The following is a 14,423-nucleotide window of genomic DNA, read 5'->3' on the forward strand; positions in this document are numbered from 1 at the left end:
CTAATGATTTTATAAAAGGATCATTGTATTAACCCAGCAGGTGCAAACAATTCTTCATCTGGCAACATTGGCCCTATGCTGACCATCTTCCCTCTCTCCCCAGGCTGTCTCTCAGCGCTGGTGTACCAGCACTCCATCACACCCTTGGCCCTGCCCTGCAAGCTGGTCATTCCTGACCGAGGTAAGAGCTAGGACCAGAGGGCATTGCATCTGTCCCCACAGCCTGCAGGGAGGGGGTAGGTTTCCGAGCAGGGAGCACCAGTAACCATCCCTTGTCTTCTAGATCCCATGGAGGAAAAGAAAGACTCTGCATCAGCCACCAACTCAGCCACAGACCTCCTCAAACAGGGTGCAGGTGAGTTGAGAGGGGTTGTCGTGGCGTGAACTTGACTTTGAGTACTGGTTGACCCCATGCCTGCTGTCTCCCTTTGCAGCCTGCAACGTCCTCTTCATCAATTCAGTGGAGATGGAGTCTCTGACGGGCCCGCAGGCCATCTCGAAGGCTGTTGCTGAGACGCTGGTGGCTGACCCCACGCCCACAGCCACCATTGTTCACTTCAAAGTCTCCGCACAAGGCATCACCTTAACGGACAACCAGAGGAAGTAAGAGCCTCCATGGCCACGTCTCTGGCCAAAAGCCAGTGTTGGCTCGTTCCCAAAGCCAACAGGGCTGTTATTCAGGAAGTGTGTTGGTTAAGGATGTCCCTGGGATGGCATCAGCCTGGTCATAGACATGGCTGAGCTTTGTCCTTGACTCTTGGGACATCCTATGGGATACCTATGGCAGTGTCCCCTGGGCTGGTGGAGCTGGGTGAGGTGGCCCTGACATACCCTGCTTTGTGTTTCAGGTTGTTCTTCCGAAGACACTACCCCCTCAATACCGTCACCTTCTGTGACTTGGACCCCCAGGAACGAAAGTGAGTGCCCTAACCTGGGGGGAGCACATGACCCCCAGCCCTTTCACTCCTCTAGCCTCCTGGGATGCTTAGAGCAGGGTCTTTGCTTGCTCTCTCTGCTGCTCTTGCAGAGAACAGGAATGCAAGGGCCCCTTGGACACTGTGGTGCAATGTCAGCTTCTTCTGGTGACTTTTTGGTGTCTCCAAGCACCACCATGCTGAGGGAGAGGTGCATCATTTTTCCATAAAGCCAAGCCTGTGCAAAGCCAGTCTGGCCTTCCAGCACTGGTGTGGTGGCCCCCATCATGGCCCTATCATTCTGTGGGGTGCAGGAGAGACCATCTCTCACACCTTCTCTTCTCCTTGCAGGTGGACTAAAACTGATGGCAGTGGCCCAGCCAAGTAAGTACTTTCTGTGCTTCCCAGCAGATTTCTCCCAGCTGCTGTCGAAGTGGCTTCTGCCTGTGTTTGGGCATTGGCTGGGAGATGCCCTGTGCAGGGCATCCTGGCTGTGTGTGAGTCAGGCTCAGCTCTTGGGGACTCTGGATGCATCTTTCAGCCCCAAATTCCTGGTCAGAGCAAGCATGGCTCTTGCTGAGCTGACCAAACTGGAAACTCTCTTGACAGAGTAATTGGGAACCAGCTTATGGAGCACAACTGGGGTTATGCTGATGGCATGTGAGCTACTGGTCATCTCTTCCCTTTCTTCCTGTCTTTCCTGTCCTGACCCATGGGAGCACAGAGCTGTTGGCTGAGCCCATTTCCAGGGGCCAGCTCCCACTAATTTTAGCCATTGTGTGAGCGAAGGGGTTTTTATTAGGATGTCCAGCTGCTGGGATATTTCCCCTCCCCAATTAGAAATGCTGTAGCCTGGGGCTGTCTCACATTCTGTTCCCCCTGTATTTATAACTTGAGTTTGCACATTCTAATTAAAAAAAAATAAGGGACATTTTATTCATCAGGGGAGAGACAGACAGAAATAAGCAGATGGTCTCGCTCAGCTTCCTGTGTCCTTGCATGGCCTTCATCTCTTAGAGGGTCTACCCCAACGGCCAGCCCATCTCACCTCTGGCTTCAAGAGGCCAAACCAAGGCAATGCCATGGGCGTTGGAAGGTCCCTTCTTTGGGACGGACTTGGGAAGAGTGGCAGAGATGTTCAGAGCAAGGGCAGTTTGGTGAAGAAATGATTGAAACCTGGCCTTCAAAGAAACTGCAGCAAAGGGAGGAGGAGATGGGCCTTCATGGAGGCTGGTTTGGGGTTATCCCTCTCTGTTGTAAGAGGTTGATGTTAAAGAGGGGAAGTAGGACAAGACCATGTTGAAAGAGGGTGATTGTAATAGTTGCAGGAGCAATATTGAGGCTCTTGCCTTCTCCCCACCCAGGCTCTTCGGCTTTGTGGCCAGGAAGCAAGGGAGCACCACAGACAACGTCTGCCACCTCTTTGCTGAGCTGGACCCAGACCAGCCAGCTGCAGCCATCGTCAACTTTGTCTCCAGGGTCATGCTTGGCTCCGGCCAGAAGAGATGAGCTGGCACTTGCGGGTGATTCTTGAATTTTGGAGAAGGACTTGGAGCTGATCCGAGAAGGAGTGTGAGGAAGTGCATTGTGGGAGAGGGAAGTGAATTGGGGGGGGGGAAGGGTTGGAATTTTGGAGGAAAACAGCAAACAACAAAAAAACACCAACAAAACCCCTAAAAACTCAACACAAGCCAAACACACGCGTAGAGGAACCAAAGCCACGCACCTACAAAAGAGAGCCACAAAGTCACGCCAGACAGGATGCATGTCCCATTGCAGGGAAGGTGACCAAAGCAAAGGCGGCAGTGAGAGGTGTGTTTCCAGATTTCAGCATCATGGCCTCAAGTGGTGACATCCATTTGGGACTGAATGTGGGACCATGACTGGTGTTTTCCATCAGGAAAAAAAAAAAAAAAGAGGCAACTGGCAAAAGCCATGGAAGAAGCTTCATCCCAGCAGCTCCATCTGCTGTGTGTTTGAACTGACCTCTAAGAGATAATGAATGTGCTGGGTCTGTGGGACACCAGAGGAGATGCTCTCAGAAACCTTCCCTTGTCCAGCTGCAGAGGAGGGTCCTCACTGGTCCCTGTGCTTCCCCTAAAACCAGCTCACAACCTGGTAACTTTCTGGGGGCATGGGGAAATGGGTCCTGAACCTTCCAGTCCCTGGTGAGCTCGGCTGTGGGCTGACCTTTGCTGACCCAGAGCCCGGCAGCAGTCACAGGTGAGACGCTGTGAGTCCACCCAGAGAGGTGGGTCACGCTGTTTCTCCACTTCCCCAGAGGTTCTTGTGTCCCCAGCCTGTGAGGAGGTGTGGGGGTTCCTGCCACCCTGTGCCTGGGGAAGGAGGATGCTCTCCAGGAACCTGGAGGATGCAGAAAGTCGCCTCCTCTCCCATCTTCCCTTTTCCCTCCCATCACTAGTCCTCTTTGGCAGTTTTCTCCTGCGGCCTGTCACATTCTCTTAACACAAAAAAAGCAAAACAGAAAGGAAAGGAATAGTTGTAATAATAATAATGATTATAATAATAGCAGATGCTGGCACAGGTGGGTTTCCTGTGCAAAGCAGCAGACCCGTGGCTACCCCTAGCTAGCTTTTCGGAGACACGCAAGCGGTTTTTAAATTGCATGGACATTCAAGTTGCACGAAAGGCAAACAACTACAAGTAACTCAGGCGCTTTTTTCTCCTTTTGTTTTGGAGGCCACGTTAAAAAAATAAAAAGAAGGAAGAAAAAAAAAAAAGGAAGGTACCTGCAGTGGCTGGGCAACTTGGGCTCAGTGGGGAGGTAACAGGTCCTCTGAGAGCCACCCTGGTTGACACATGTGTACCCCCAAAACCATCTGTTTCAGGGCTTGTGCCCCTGAAATGCACCATGGTTTTGCAGTGATTTCAGTGCTGTTAGCTTTTCCCTTATTTTTGGCAGGTGAGGAGGGTAAGTTGGGTGGAGAGAGGGGCAGAGGGCCCCTGTGCCACTGCAGGGGGAGAGATCATGGTGGGGGTGCAGCAGTTGGAGGTCCTTGCCCAATGGTGCTGGGGAGGGGGCAGAGGATGCTTCAGTCACATGTGCAGGTTTAGGGCAGGGGGAATGGTCCAGCTGGAGCTGCAGGGTCATTGCTGATCCTTCTGCTGCAAATATTCCCCCTGAGAGCTCCTTTGGACAAAGTTTTCAGTGCAAAGTGGCCCAGATAGTCTTTTGGGGACACAAATTAGAAACATAGCACTGCAGTCCCCTGGAGAGCTTGTTTCCCGTGGACCACCCTTGCCTTGATAGCTATAATATATATACAAGCTATACTGACAAAATACTGTAAGCTAATGAAATTTTAAGGAGGAAAAAAAAAAGGTTAAATTTACACTCAAAAAATATTTATTTTTCGCCATATTGCTTTCTGCGCATCATATCTCCCCCACTATATCCCGCCCTTCCCCTGCCCTGGGGAAATACCTGCATGTTGAAAGAAAACCCAGAGCTAGGCAAAATACAGATGGGGGAAGAGGCGGGGGCCCCCGTGTCGGGGTGGCTGCGTGTGACCGGTGCGTGTGTGCGGTGTGTGTGTGGGGCAGTGGGCGGCCGGCCGGGGCTGCCGGGGCCAGAGGCTGTGCTGATGTGCTCGAGTGTGAAAGGATGGGTAGCCAGGAGTTGGTTGTGAGGTGGTGGTGGTGGGACAGGAGGTTCTGGGGAGGGGCTTTCACCCTCCCCGGTTCCCTGGCCGCACAGATGCAGAGGTCTTTTAATTTTTGATATTTCCAAAAAGCGATTCCCTCCTTCTGCGAAATTCAAGTGAGACAAGAGACGATCTCACCCGTAATCTCCTCACCCTGCCGTTCACCCATCAGAGAAAACACTGTGTTTATAGATATATAAAGATATATTTTTGAAAGCCTCTATTTTTCAGACTTGGTTTTCTCACTGCTAAGAAAAGAGATGATAATAATGTAATTTTATTTTAATCTGCTGCCTTGGAAACTGGTGCTTGGAACTCCTATTTCTCTTTTTCTCCCCATACAAACGAAGCAGATCTAAACACCCCAGAAATGTTGCATAGAAGACGACCCCAGCAGATACCTGCCAATAGCATCACGCCTGCTTCGAGCCCCAAGCCTCTCCTGGCTTTCCCACTAACCCACTAGCTGAAAATTTAGACTGTATCCAAATCTCAAACACTAACAAAATCATCTGATGATTGTATTATTTTTTTAACACACAGCTAATCACCTTCCAATGATGTAGCCGGGTGTTTATCAGCTCCCTTTAAAGGCACTTTTTTCCCCTTTAGCTCCTTTTTAGAAGAAGGTTTTAAGGTGAAACAACCCTTTCTGTCCCTGGGAGAGACCATCAGCAGCATTTAGGATTGCCCAGGTCCTGGGGCTGGCAGGGACCTAGTGCTGGTATTTTTTCCTTGTGAAAGGGACAGAAAATACTCTTTGGTTTTTTTTTTTCCTTTTCTTTTTTTTTTTTTTTTTTTTTTTTAAGTGCAGTCATGCTATTTGAGATTCGAGCTCGCACGAATTAAGCCCAGCATATGTTTTGTTGTAATCACACTGCCGTTGTCAGCAGCTGGATGGTATCTCTCTCTTGCTCACACACACACACACACACACACACAAACACATCCCTCCTTCCTGCACAAAGAACTGCATATATTCTTGCCAAAGATATCCTTAAAAACGCACTTTTCCCCACATATATATAGATAGATATATATTATTTTTTTGTGTGTGTGTAAATTTATTGTACGTGCCCTTTTTTGTGTCAGTTTGTTCTTTGAGAAGCCCGTCCTGCCTTTGCTGTCGATATAGCTGTCTATTGGGAAATGCTCCCTGGGGAGGTGATTTGCTGTCTGTCCTGCTCAGTGGCACCTGCAATGTACAAAATACGGGGTTCCCATTCAATGGGGCTGCCTCTGGCTCTCCCCTTAGGAGCCATTTTAGGAGATGATCCTTGTCATCAACTGCTGATGGGAGGTACCATCGCATGGTCTTCACCAGTCCCTCATCACTGGTGGAGACAGCAGGGCTTATGGTTTTGAGCAGAGTTTGGGGTTGCTCTGAATGCAACATATACTGGCTGCCTCCTGGTCAAATTACACATGAAAAACAAACCAGGTAGGGAAAAAAACCCAACCCAGCCTCTGGGCATTGATTTTTCAGTGAATTCAACCGCCTGAACCAAAGCGCAAAGTAAATCCCCACCCAGCAGGTCGGGCAGGTAAAGAAACCAGTTGCCCCAAAAACCCCAGACAACAGCATCAACAAAAGGCAACCCTTCCCGTTGGAGCAGGCAGGATGATCAGACAGCAAAGGAGCCCGCAGGGGCTTGTTTCATTTTGTTCGTTTGTTTTGCAAATTGCGAGGTTGGTTTGGGGTTACTAATTTTTTTTCTTTTCCTTAAAAAGGAAAAAAAAAAAAAAAGAAAAAAGGAAGCAATATGACGTTTCTGTTGGCGGATCCTGTGCCGCCGTGTTATGCGTGGGGTTTTTTTTTTTTGTTGTTGTTGTTGTCTTTGTTTCTTTGGGAATGTTACAGATTTATTTGCTAATCAGTGTTAACAAACAGTTTCAAACTTTTAGACTTGCCCATTTCTGTGTATTTATATAGATGGAAAAAAAATACATTATATTTTGTATCTTTATGCCCATAATGTTGTCGTGCGTGTAAGGATGACTTCGGTCGCACCATGTCCGTGTGTGAATGTCACTCCGCTGTTGTCTTCCCATTGTACAGATGTTGGATTCTTTGCAGTTCATTGTATGGCTTTATAAAGTGGTAAAAACATAAAAAAAAGAACCAGTTATATAAAATATACTGTTGCTTGGAATGCCAGCTTGGTGTTTGGATTGCTGGAAATGTATCTTGAAATTTAAAGGAGCATAGGAGCAAAGGAGCTCTGGGTTTTTTTTGCACAGGGGGAAGAAAAAAAGCAAAGCCCAAACCCGTATGAAAAGCTGGCGGGTGCTGTGTTTCCTGCGGGCTGTCGTTCCCCCTGTTCCTCGATGGCAGACTGGGGCCCCCGGACAGACGCCGGGCGGTGGGTGTGGGAAGAAGGAGGGGCTGTGCTGCTGCTTGTCAGCCTCCAGCCGCAGCTTGTGTTCACCAGATGCTGGCTAACCAGACAGCCCCCAAACTTCCGACATGGCTCCAGCTCCAGCTTGGGCTTTTGTTTACCAGCAGGGATCTCTCTGGCTTGCCCTGCAGCCACTGGGTGCTCTTCAAGTCCTGTTGCTTTTTCCCAGGTTGCCTTCAGTGCTGTCTGTCCAGCCTCGGGCATCCCTTTTGGGTCCATGTCCCGCAGGGGAAGAGGTGATGATGCTGGTATGGGGTCTTCGCCGAGGGGGCAGTTTGGGCTCTGCTCCCATTAAATCCCACTCCCTATGCCTTTCAGAGCCATCCTGCTCGCTTGTGCCTGGCAAAACTTCCCCCAAAGTCTCAGGCCAGGCTTTTCCAGCATTTGCGGAGCAATTTCCCAGCATCTGTCAGAACACTCAGCCCCTAGCTCTCTGGCTCCACTCCTTCCCCTCCTTGCCGAGTTGGTGGCCAAGACCCAGCCCCCTGGATGGATTGAGTTTAATTATACAAGAAGCATCAGCCAGAGCAGCGGCAGTTTCTCTGGCGCCAGCACTGCTGCGGCTCAGAGGCTCAGAGTTTCTCCCGGGAGCCGGCAGCACTAAAAATACCTCCTGCCTTTCTCTAAAATAGCTGCAGGGCGAGGGGCGGATTGCGGGGACTGCTTGCGTGGGGACCCCGTGCTGTGGGGCAAAGGCAAGAGAGGTAAAAAAAGAAAGGAATGGTTTCTGCCCCTCCGAAATAGCTGTGGGGCTGTGGGTGGGCACCCAAGCGACCAAGTGCCCTCCAAGCCAGGCTGCACCACGGGACCTTGTGAGGTACCTGGCATCTGCCAGCCTTGGCCTCAGTTGTCCCTTATCTCCCTGCAGGCAAGACAGGACCTGCAGCCTCCTCGCCCTTTCTGACACTGCAGGGATGGTATTTTCTTTCTAGCTTCTCTTAGTTTTGTTTCTTCCCTGATTCCTGCTGGAATCAACTCCCCAGGACCCAGCACCAGGGACTTTCCTGTTCCTGCTGTTTCTGCCTGGCAGGGATGGCCATGCTGAGTATCCCTGGGCAGGGAGGAGAGGCAGTGAGTGCCTGGCGAGGTAGTGCACACAGGCTATTTGTTGCAAGCCATAAACTGCCTCTCATTCCCCCCCCGCCCGCCCCCTCTGCCTTTTCTGCACTTAATTCCCCATTTCCTTTCCAAAATTCCTCCGGAACTTCTGGTTTGTGTTTTTCCTCAGCATGTTCTTATCTGCCACCCATTTCCCCTCGCCAGCTCTGACAGCACAGGCTTTTCAGGGTCTCTCTCTTTGCAGATTGCTGCTGTACCCAGGCCAGGCTTGTGGTTCTGGTGTGACCATTGGGAAAGCCAGGTCCCACCAGCTTTATGCTGGAAAACCTTGCCCCGTTTGCATCTCCCCTTGTCTATTGAGTCTTCACCTTCTTAAATCAGTGGTTTTTTTCTCATTTCAGCCCCAGTTCTGGGGGTCTGGGGCCATCCAGGGAGTGTTTCTTGTGGGGCTGTGAAAGGTGGCAGTTTCTCTCTTCTTTCTGCCTTCTGTTTCAAGAGAAAAGGGTGGGTGTGCTGTCAGACAGTCAGGAAACTCGGCTGAGAAACCCTGGTGGTGGGTTTGCTCCCCTCTCCCCCCATTATTTTTGGTTGACTAAGCAACTCTCAGATCTGGAGCAAAACTAGGTGGGGATGGAGAGGTTTCATCTCCCTTCACTTCTTTTATTCTTTCCCAGGCTTCTCAGCAGTGCTGGGTACCCTTCAGAAGTGTCCTCAAGGGAAACAAAAAAATATGATACAACATGGCTTTTCCTGAGTATCATGTCTGGACAAAGGCCAGGAACCAGACAAATTCCGCAAGATGGGAAGGGTACAGCAGACCTGATTTGGGCAAAAGCCATCCTGGGGCTGGTGTTACCTGTGCTCATGTTGTGCCCATGGGAACAGTGTCTCCCTGTGAGCTGCAAACCCTGCTGTCCAGGGTGGTGTCCAGGATGCTGCTGCTGAGTTACTGCTTCCCTGGGTGGTTCAGCCACTGCGTGCAATGGGGACACAGAGACCAGTTGATGGAAAGGCAAAGGGCCCCTTGCCCAGCTGTCTGGGGTTCCTGTGGCCACACAGACTGGGGCTGAGCAGCACCAGACCAGGATGAGGGCTGCCATCCAAACCAGCAGGGCCTGGAGAAGTCCACCATAAGAAAAGGAGGAAGAAAAGACAGTCCAGAAATGACTCTGGGGGCACCATCATCATCCCAGGTGGATGTTACTGCTCAGAGAAGGGCATAAACATGCAGCCTGTGGTGCAGGAATTACCCACTCTTCATGGCTGTGACAGACAGGAAAAGACAACAGAAAGGAATTTGAGTTAAATATGGAATAAAGAGGGACAATGTGACACTCGGGAGTAGTTGATCTGGAGAGGGAGGGGAGACAAAACCCTGGATGTGTTGGAGGGAGGGAGGGAGGGAAGAAGAGAGGGAGGGAGGAAAGGGGCTGGGCTAGTCTCTGTTCGGAGCAGAGCGATTGGAGAAGGGTGATGGGTAGGACTGGGCTGTTCTTCTACTTTGTGAGGTTCTGGCTCCATCTACAGGGATGTGTCTCCAAGTGATGGAGGTCTTGGAGTGCTGCATGCCCAAAGCCAGCTGGGCAGGAGGTGATGTCTCCTTGCCTGCAGCCAGCTTCTTCTGTGACTCCTCTCCTGAGCACAGCTCTGCATCGTGCTCCTGCTGCTCTGCAATGGACACCTGGGTTTGTACAGGTGAGATAAGGAGATGTTCTGAGATGGAGAGATGCTCAGAGGCCGATGGGTTTGTACATCCCTGAGATAAAAGGGCTGGGAGCCAGCCTGGTGGCTGCAGGATGCAAACGCAGTCAGGGCACTTGGAGCTGGGTGCAGAGCACTCACTCCCAGCACTGCTGGTCCCAGACCTGTGGGCTTTGCACAGTCTCTGCCAGAGCCTGCTTGCCTTTCACATGAGTGCAGCCCAAAGATGTCCCTGTGCAGGGCTTCAGTGCCAGTAACTCTTACCACCCCATAGCAGTACAGTGCAACCTTGGCTTCCACAGGACCATGTAATCCAAGCAAATGAGGCAAGCAGCCTAATTCAAAAGCTTAGGTGAGTCCAAGTAGCACTAGACAAGTTTCCCTGGTTAGTTGATGCTCACCATGTCCAATGGCATGCCCAGAGAAGGGCAATGAAGCTGGTGAAAGGTCTGGAGCACAAGTCCTATGAGGAGCAGCTGAGGGATCTGGAGGTCTTTAGCCTGGAGAAAAGAAAATTCAAGGAAGACCTTATCACTCTCTACAACTACTAAAAAGAGGCTATAACCAGGTGGGAAGCAGTCTCCTCCCCAGTTACAAGTGATAGAACAAGAGGAAATGGCCTCTAGTTGTCCCAGGAGAAGTTTAGATTGGATATTGTGGAAATTTTCCTCACCAAAAGGGTGGTGTGAGGCATTGGAACAGGCAGCCCAGGGCAGTGGTTCAGTCACCATCCAGTGAGATATTTAAAAGGTGTGTAGATATGGCACTCAGGGACATGGTTACGTGGTGGACTTGGCAGTTCTGGGTTAATGATTGGACTCACTGACTAAGGATTTTAGGATCTTGGGATCATTGAGGATCCAACCTAAATGACTCTCTGATTTTATGTCATTGTCCTCCCTTGGATGCCCCTTGTGCTGGCAGTTTTAGGCAGACAACATGAAGTAGTGACAAAGAAGAGTCCAGGCAGTCCCAGCATGCTCCAGCCAGTCTAAAGAAAGCAAAGTTAGTCAGGAAGGGCTATGAAGCAATTTGTTCACAACCTCTGTGCCCCAGCACAGGGCAAGGGTTCTTTTCTAACATGCTCAGTGGTTCTTCATTTATCACCTCACTCGTGCTCTGCCTCGTGTCTGCTTCCAACTACCTCACTGATGGCCTCTAGCTGCCTGTACCCACATGTTCTTGGAACTGTCCTCTGCCTCCTCATGCCTTGATGGTCACAGGGTGAGTCACACCCTCTTGCCTCTTGGCTGCCACCCCAAATTTGCCCTGTTCCATTGCTTTAATGCTCCATCCTTACATAGAGCTCAGGCAGAAACAGGCATAAAGTTCGTCTCCAGTCAAAACCAATCCTTCCTCACACATCCCACCACCTGGGGCTTGGGGCACCAACCTGTCTTAATGACAGCTGGTCCCAGCAGAAGTTTCCCAGCTGAAGGCAGGGACAGAGTGTTTAGTCACAAAATGGGGGTTATCCTTTTGGATTCCAGGCTCCCTCCTCTCCATGTCTGGGCCTGCCAGAGTGAAAGCACAGAGGAATAGTGCCAGAGTGCCTCTGTCCTGATCACACTGTGACAGCTGTGTGGCTTTAGCATGGGGCATCTTTCTAGTGATGGTGACAAGGGGTCCTGCTCTGAGCTTTCCTGCTTTTGTCAGGGCAACAAATGTGTGCAGTTTGTGATGGTGCTGGACAGCTGGGAGAGTGCAGATGTGAAACACACACAGGTGTGCTCACATGCATGTGTACTCACAACAGGAAAGAAAGACTCTTCTGATCTCTTTTCTCTCATCCCTCCTAATCCCAAGATCCACTACTATCTCCTATGTACCCCTCCTCTCTCTTGTCAAAAAAAAAAAAAAAAAAAAAAAAAAAAAAAGGAGAGAAGGAAAAGAAAGAGAGGAAGTAAGAAGCAAGCAAGCGTGTGGAGGAGGAATGAAATATTTGCAAACTCATTGTTTTAAGCCTCAACTGGATAAAACAAGTCACCAGTGAGCAGCCTCTCATGACTGTGCATAGTGCCCTTGCCAGAAGATGCAGGCTATAATGAAAACAGCATGTGGGAGGGGAGATTTTGTTGAATCAAAGCAGAGTGCAGCAGCGACCTCGGCCCTGGCACAGCACAGCTCTACTGGGATGCACTGCACTCACTCAGGAGGGCAGAGAAGAGTGGTTTATTGCTGAGGCACCTCGTTGTCTTGGCTCTCTGTGGGGTGGCTGTGTGAGAGCACTCTCCTAACAGGAGATGCCTAGCAAATGCCTTTGGCTTTGCTGAGGTCTCAGTTTTTCCAGTGCTGCTGGGTATCTTTGTTGAATCAATCTTGACTGTTCCACCAGCTGGGAGAGCAGGGGGAAAACACTCACCCACTAGCCTCGAGGTAATCTTGAAAGGCTTCTGCTCTTGTGGGCTCCCTCTCTAGGCTTAGATTTTGCAAGTGCCCTAGGCTGAAAAGGGTAAAAACACAGAGGAAAGCCTGGGTGGAATGGGAGAAAATCATTATGGTTATTCTCCCTTTGAGACAGCTTGGATTGATCTCAGGACATGAGGGGGGTTTCTGTGGTCCCTCTAGGGTTTTACTGTAGTACTTTGGAGGGTCCCTAGGAAATGCCTCACTTGTGCTCACTCAGGGTGGGAGGGAAAAGTGAGTCCCTGTGGACAATTTGCTTAATGCTGTTTTTAGAGACCTCTTAATGTATGTTCTCAGCCCTTGTTTCTGGCGCTTCAGGAAGATGCTCCTCTTGCTCCTCAGCTGGGGAAATGTCGCTCAGGGGCCACTGGGACCCTCCACAGCCGTGAGAAGAGGCTGTTTGTGGAGGCAGCAATCTCCCTGGGAGCACCGGAAAGGTTTGTAGGACATGCCTGGGATATCTGGGACATGTGGAGCAGCCAAGCTGACATTTTGGCAGAGTGCCGCTCAGTAAGACGTGAGGAGAAGCAGGAACCTGTGCCAAGGTCCTATTTTAAAGCAGCCCCCTCGAAATCTTTGATATGGATAGCACTGGAGATAGGGTTTCACATGTCTTTATAGCTCACACTTCCACGTGAGAGAAACCTCAGCCTTGCCCTGCCAGGCTGCTCTCTGCCTCAGCCAAGCAATGGCTGTCCTTCATTCCCAAAGACCCCCAGCTCTAGCCTCAGCCCCTCCCAGAGGGACATCCTAAATACCTTCCAGACAGGAGAAAATGCTTGGCTATAAGGTTTCTCAGAGCTCTGGTGCTCATTCCTGGCTTCCTTCCTCTTCACACTGCTGAGAGCTAGGGAGACACCCCCTCTTTAGACGAGCCAGAAACTGCTGAATGAGGGAAAGAAATGACTGTAAAGAAAAAGAAGAGAAAAATGACTGTACAGAGCAAGGGGTGTGAACTCAGGGACCCTAAATATAATCCTCTTGGTCTCACAAGCCCCCTCTGAAGTCAGCATCCTGCTGTCCCATTTCTGCTCTCTCTCTCAACTTCTTTTTAACCAAATGTCCTCTCACAGCCACTAGTCCTTGGGGAACGTCTGTGGTGGAGATGCTGAAGGGCCTGGTTACACAAGTCCCAGGGTGATGCTGGAAATCTGACCTTTTGTGGCTGCTTTCCCCTGGTCTCCCAGATGCTCTCCCACCCTTTTTGGTTTCTCCAGTTCTGTGGCACTTTTCCTAATTCAGGGACGGAACCCATGCAAGCAGAAGGTGCTGTGCTCTGAGTGCGGGCTCCTTCCCTGATCCTCCTTGCCAGCACTGTGGGTTCACACCACTAGAGGTCGGCCGGTCCCCACCGATGGGATCCTAGAACGGGAGAAGGGAGCCGCAATCCAAAAATGACTGCAAACAGCTTGGCTAATGGAGCTTTGTGCATGTGCGTGTCTATGTGACAAACACTTCCTCTCCTGTAGGCATCTCTCCCGGCCAGGGGTCGGCTTTCCAGGCTTGGTGCTGCTCCTCTTATGGACTTATTTGACACACTGGAAGAGTAGTCAGGTCTTAAAGGGCAGGAGCGGGCTGGAAAAGCCGGAGTGCCAGTTTTTCCTGGGGAAAAAAAAAAAAAAAAAGACAAAAGAGAAAAAAATCAGTAGCAGGCAGCTGGTCACGCAGAGCTCTGACATCCTCAGAGGCAGCCCCAGTTATCGCAAAGGCAAAGACTTTTGTCCCCGACCTCATGGCAAAGGGTGCGCTCCTCCCTTGCTCAGTGACCTGCAGGAGCTCAGGACTGGTCATGCCCTCAGGACATTTCGTTCAGCATGAAACTCTTATAACCAGCGGCTCTGGGTCCCATCCCCTGTCAGTGCGATTAGGATTAGGAATTCAGAGCAGGGCAGCAGCCTGGGGCTCTGATTAAGATCCAGTTTCTCCTTTGCTCAGTTCTATGGAGCATCTCTATGTCATATTTGTAGTCCTTCTCCAGTTCAACAAAACTGTGAGCAGCCAGCAACAGGTTCGTCGTGAATGTTGCATTAACTGGATAATGAAGGAGGGGAGCTTTGCTACATCAACTACTCCCTGAAACCATCTTTTGTACTATCCTCCTCATCCTCCTGTCCACCTGGCTCATGTGACCCCAGCTCTTTTTCTTGGCACTTTATCTAAATAACATGTGAGACATGATCAGCAGAGCTGCACTGCTCTGTTGGAGACAGAAATTTAGGTACAACAAGGCAGAAAGCATCAGCAAGAGTGCAAGTGACTTCTTGGGCCAGCACTCAGTC

General features: G+C 50.4%; 1 protein-coding gene across 9 annotated transcripts in view; it reads left to right on the forward strand.

The window, feature by feature from the left end:
- The window catches only part of TNS1 (tensin 1), a 65,663-nt gene extending 58,926 nt beyond the window's left edge, over positions 1-6,737 (forward strand). For all 9 annotated transcript variants that reach the window (XM_063400781.1, XM_063400787.1, XM_063400789.1 and 6 more), the window contains 6 exons: positions 104-181; positions 284-355; positions 435-603; positions 849-917; positions 1,266-1,298; positions 2,279-6,737. In XM_063400781.1, coding sequence (XP_063256851.1) covers positions 104-181; positions 284-355; positions 435-603; positions 849-917; positions 1,266-1,298; positions 2,279-2,423 — 566 coding nt within the window. In that variant the 3' untranslated portion in view covers positions 2,424-6,737. The remainder of the gene's footprint in view (positions 1-103; positions 182-283; positions 356-434; positions 604-848; positions 918-1,265; positions 1,299-2,278) is intronic.
- Positions 6,738-14,423: the final 7,686 nt, after the last annotated feature.

This window comes from Prinia subflava, chromosome 6, assembly GCF_021018805.1.
Source record: "Prinia subflava isolate CZ2003 ecotype Zambia chromosome 6, Cam_Psub_1.2, whole genome shotgun sequence".
Lineage (NCBI taxonomy): Eukaryota > Metazoa > Chordata > Aves > Passeriformes > Cisticolidae > Prinia > Prinia subflava.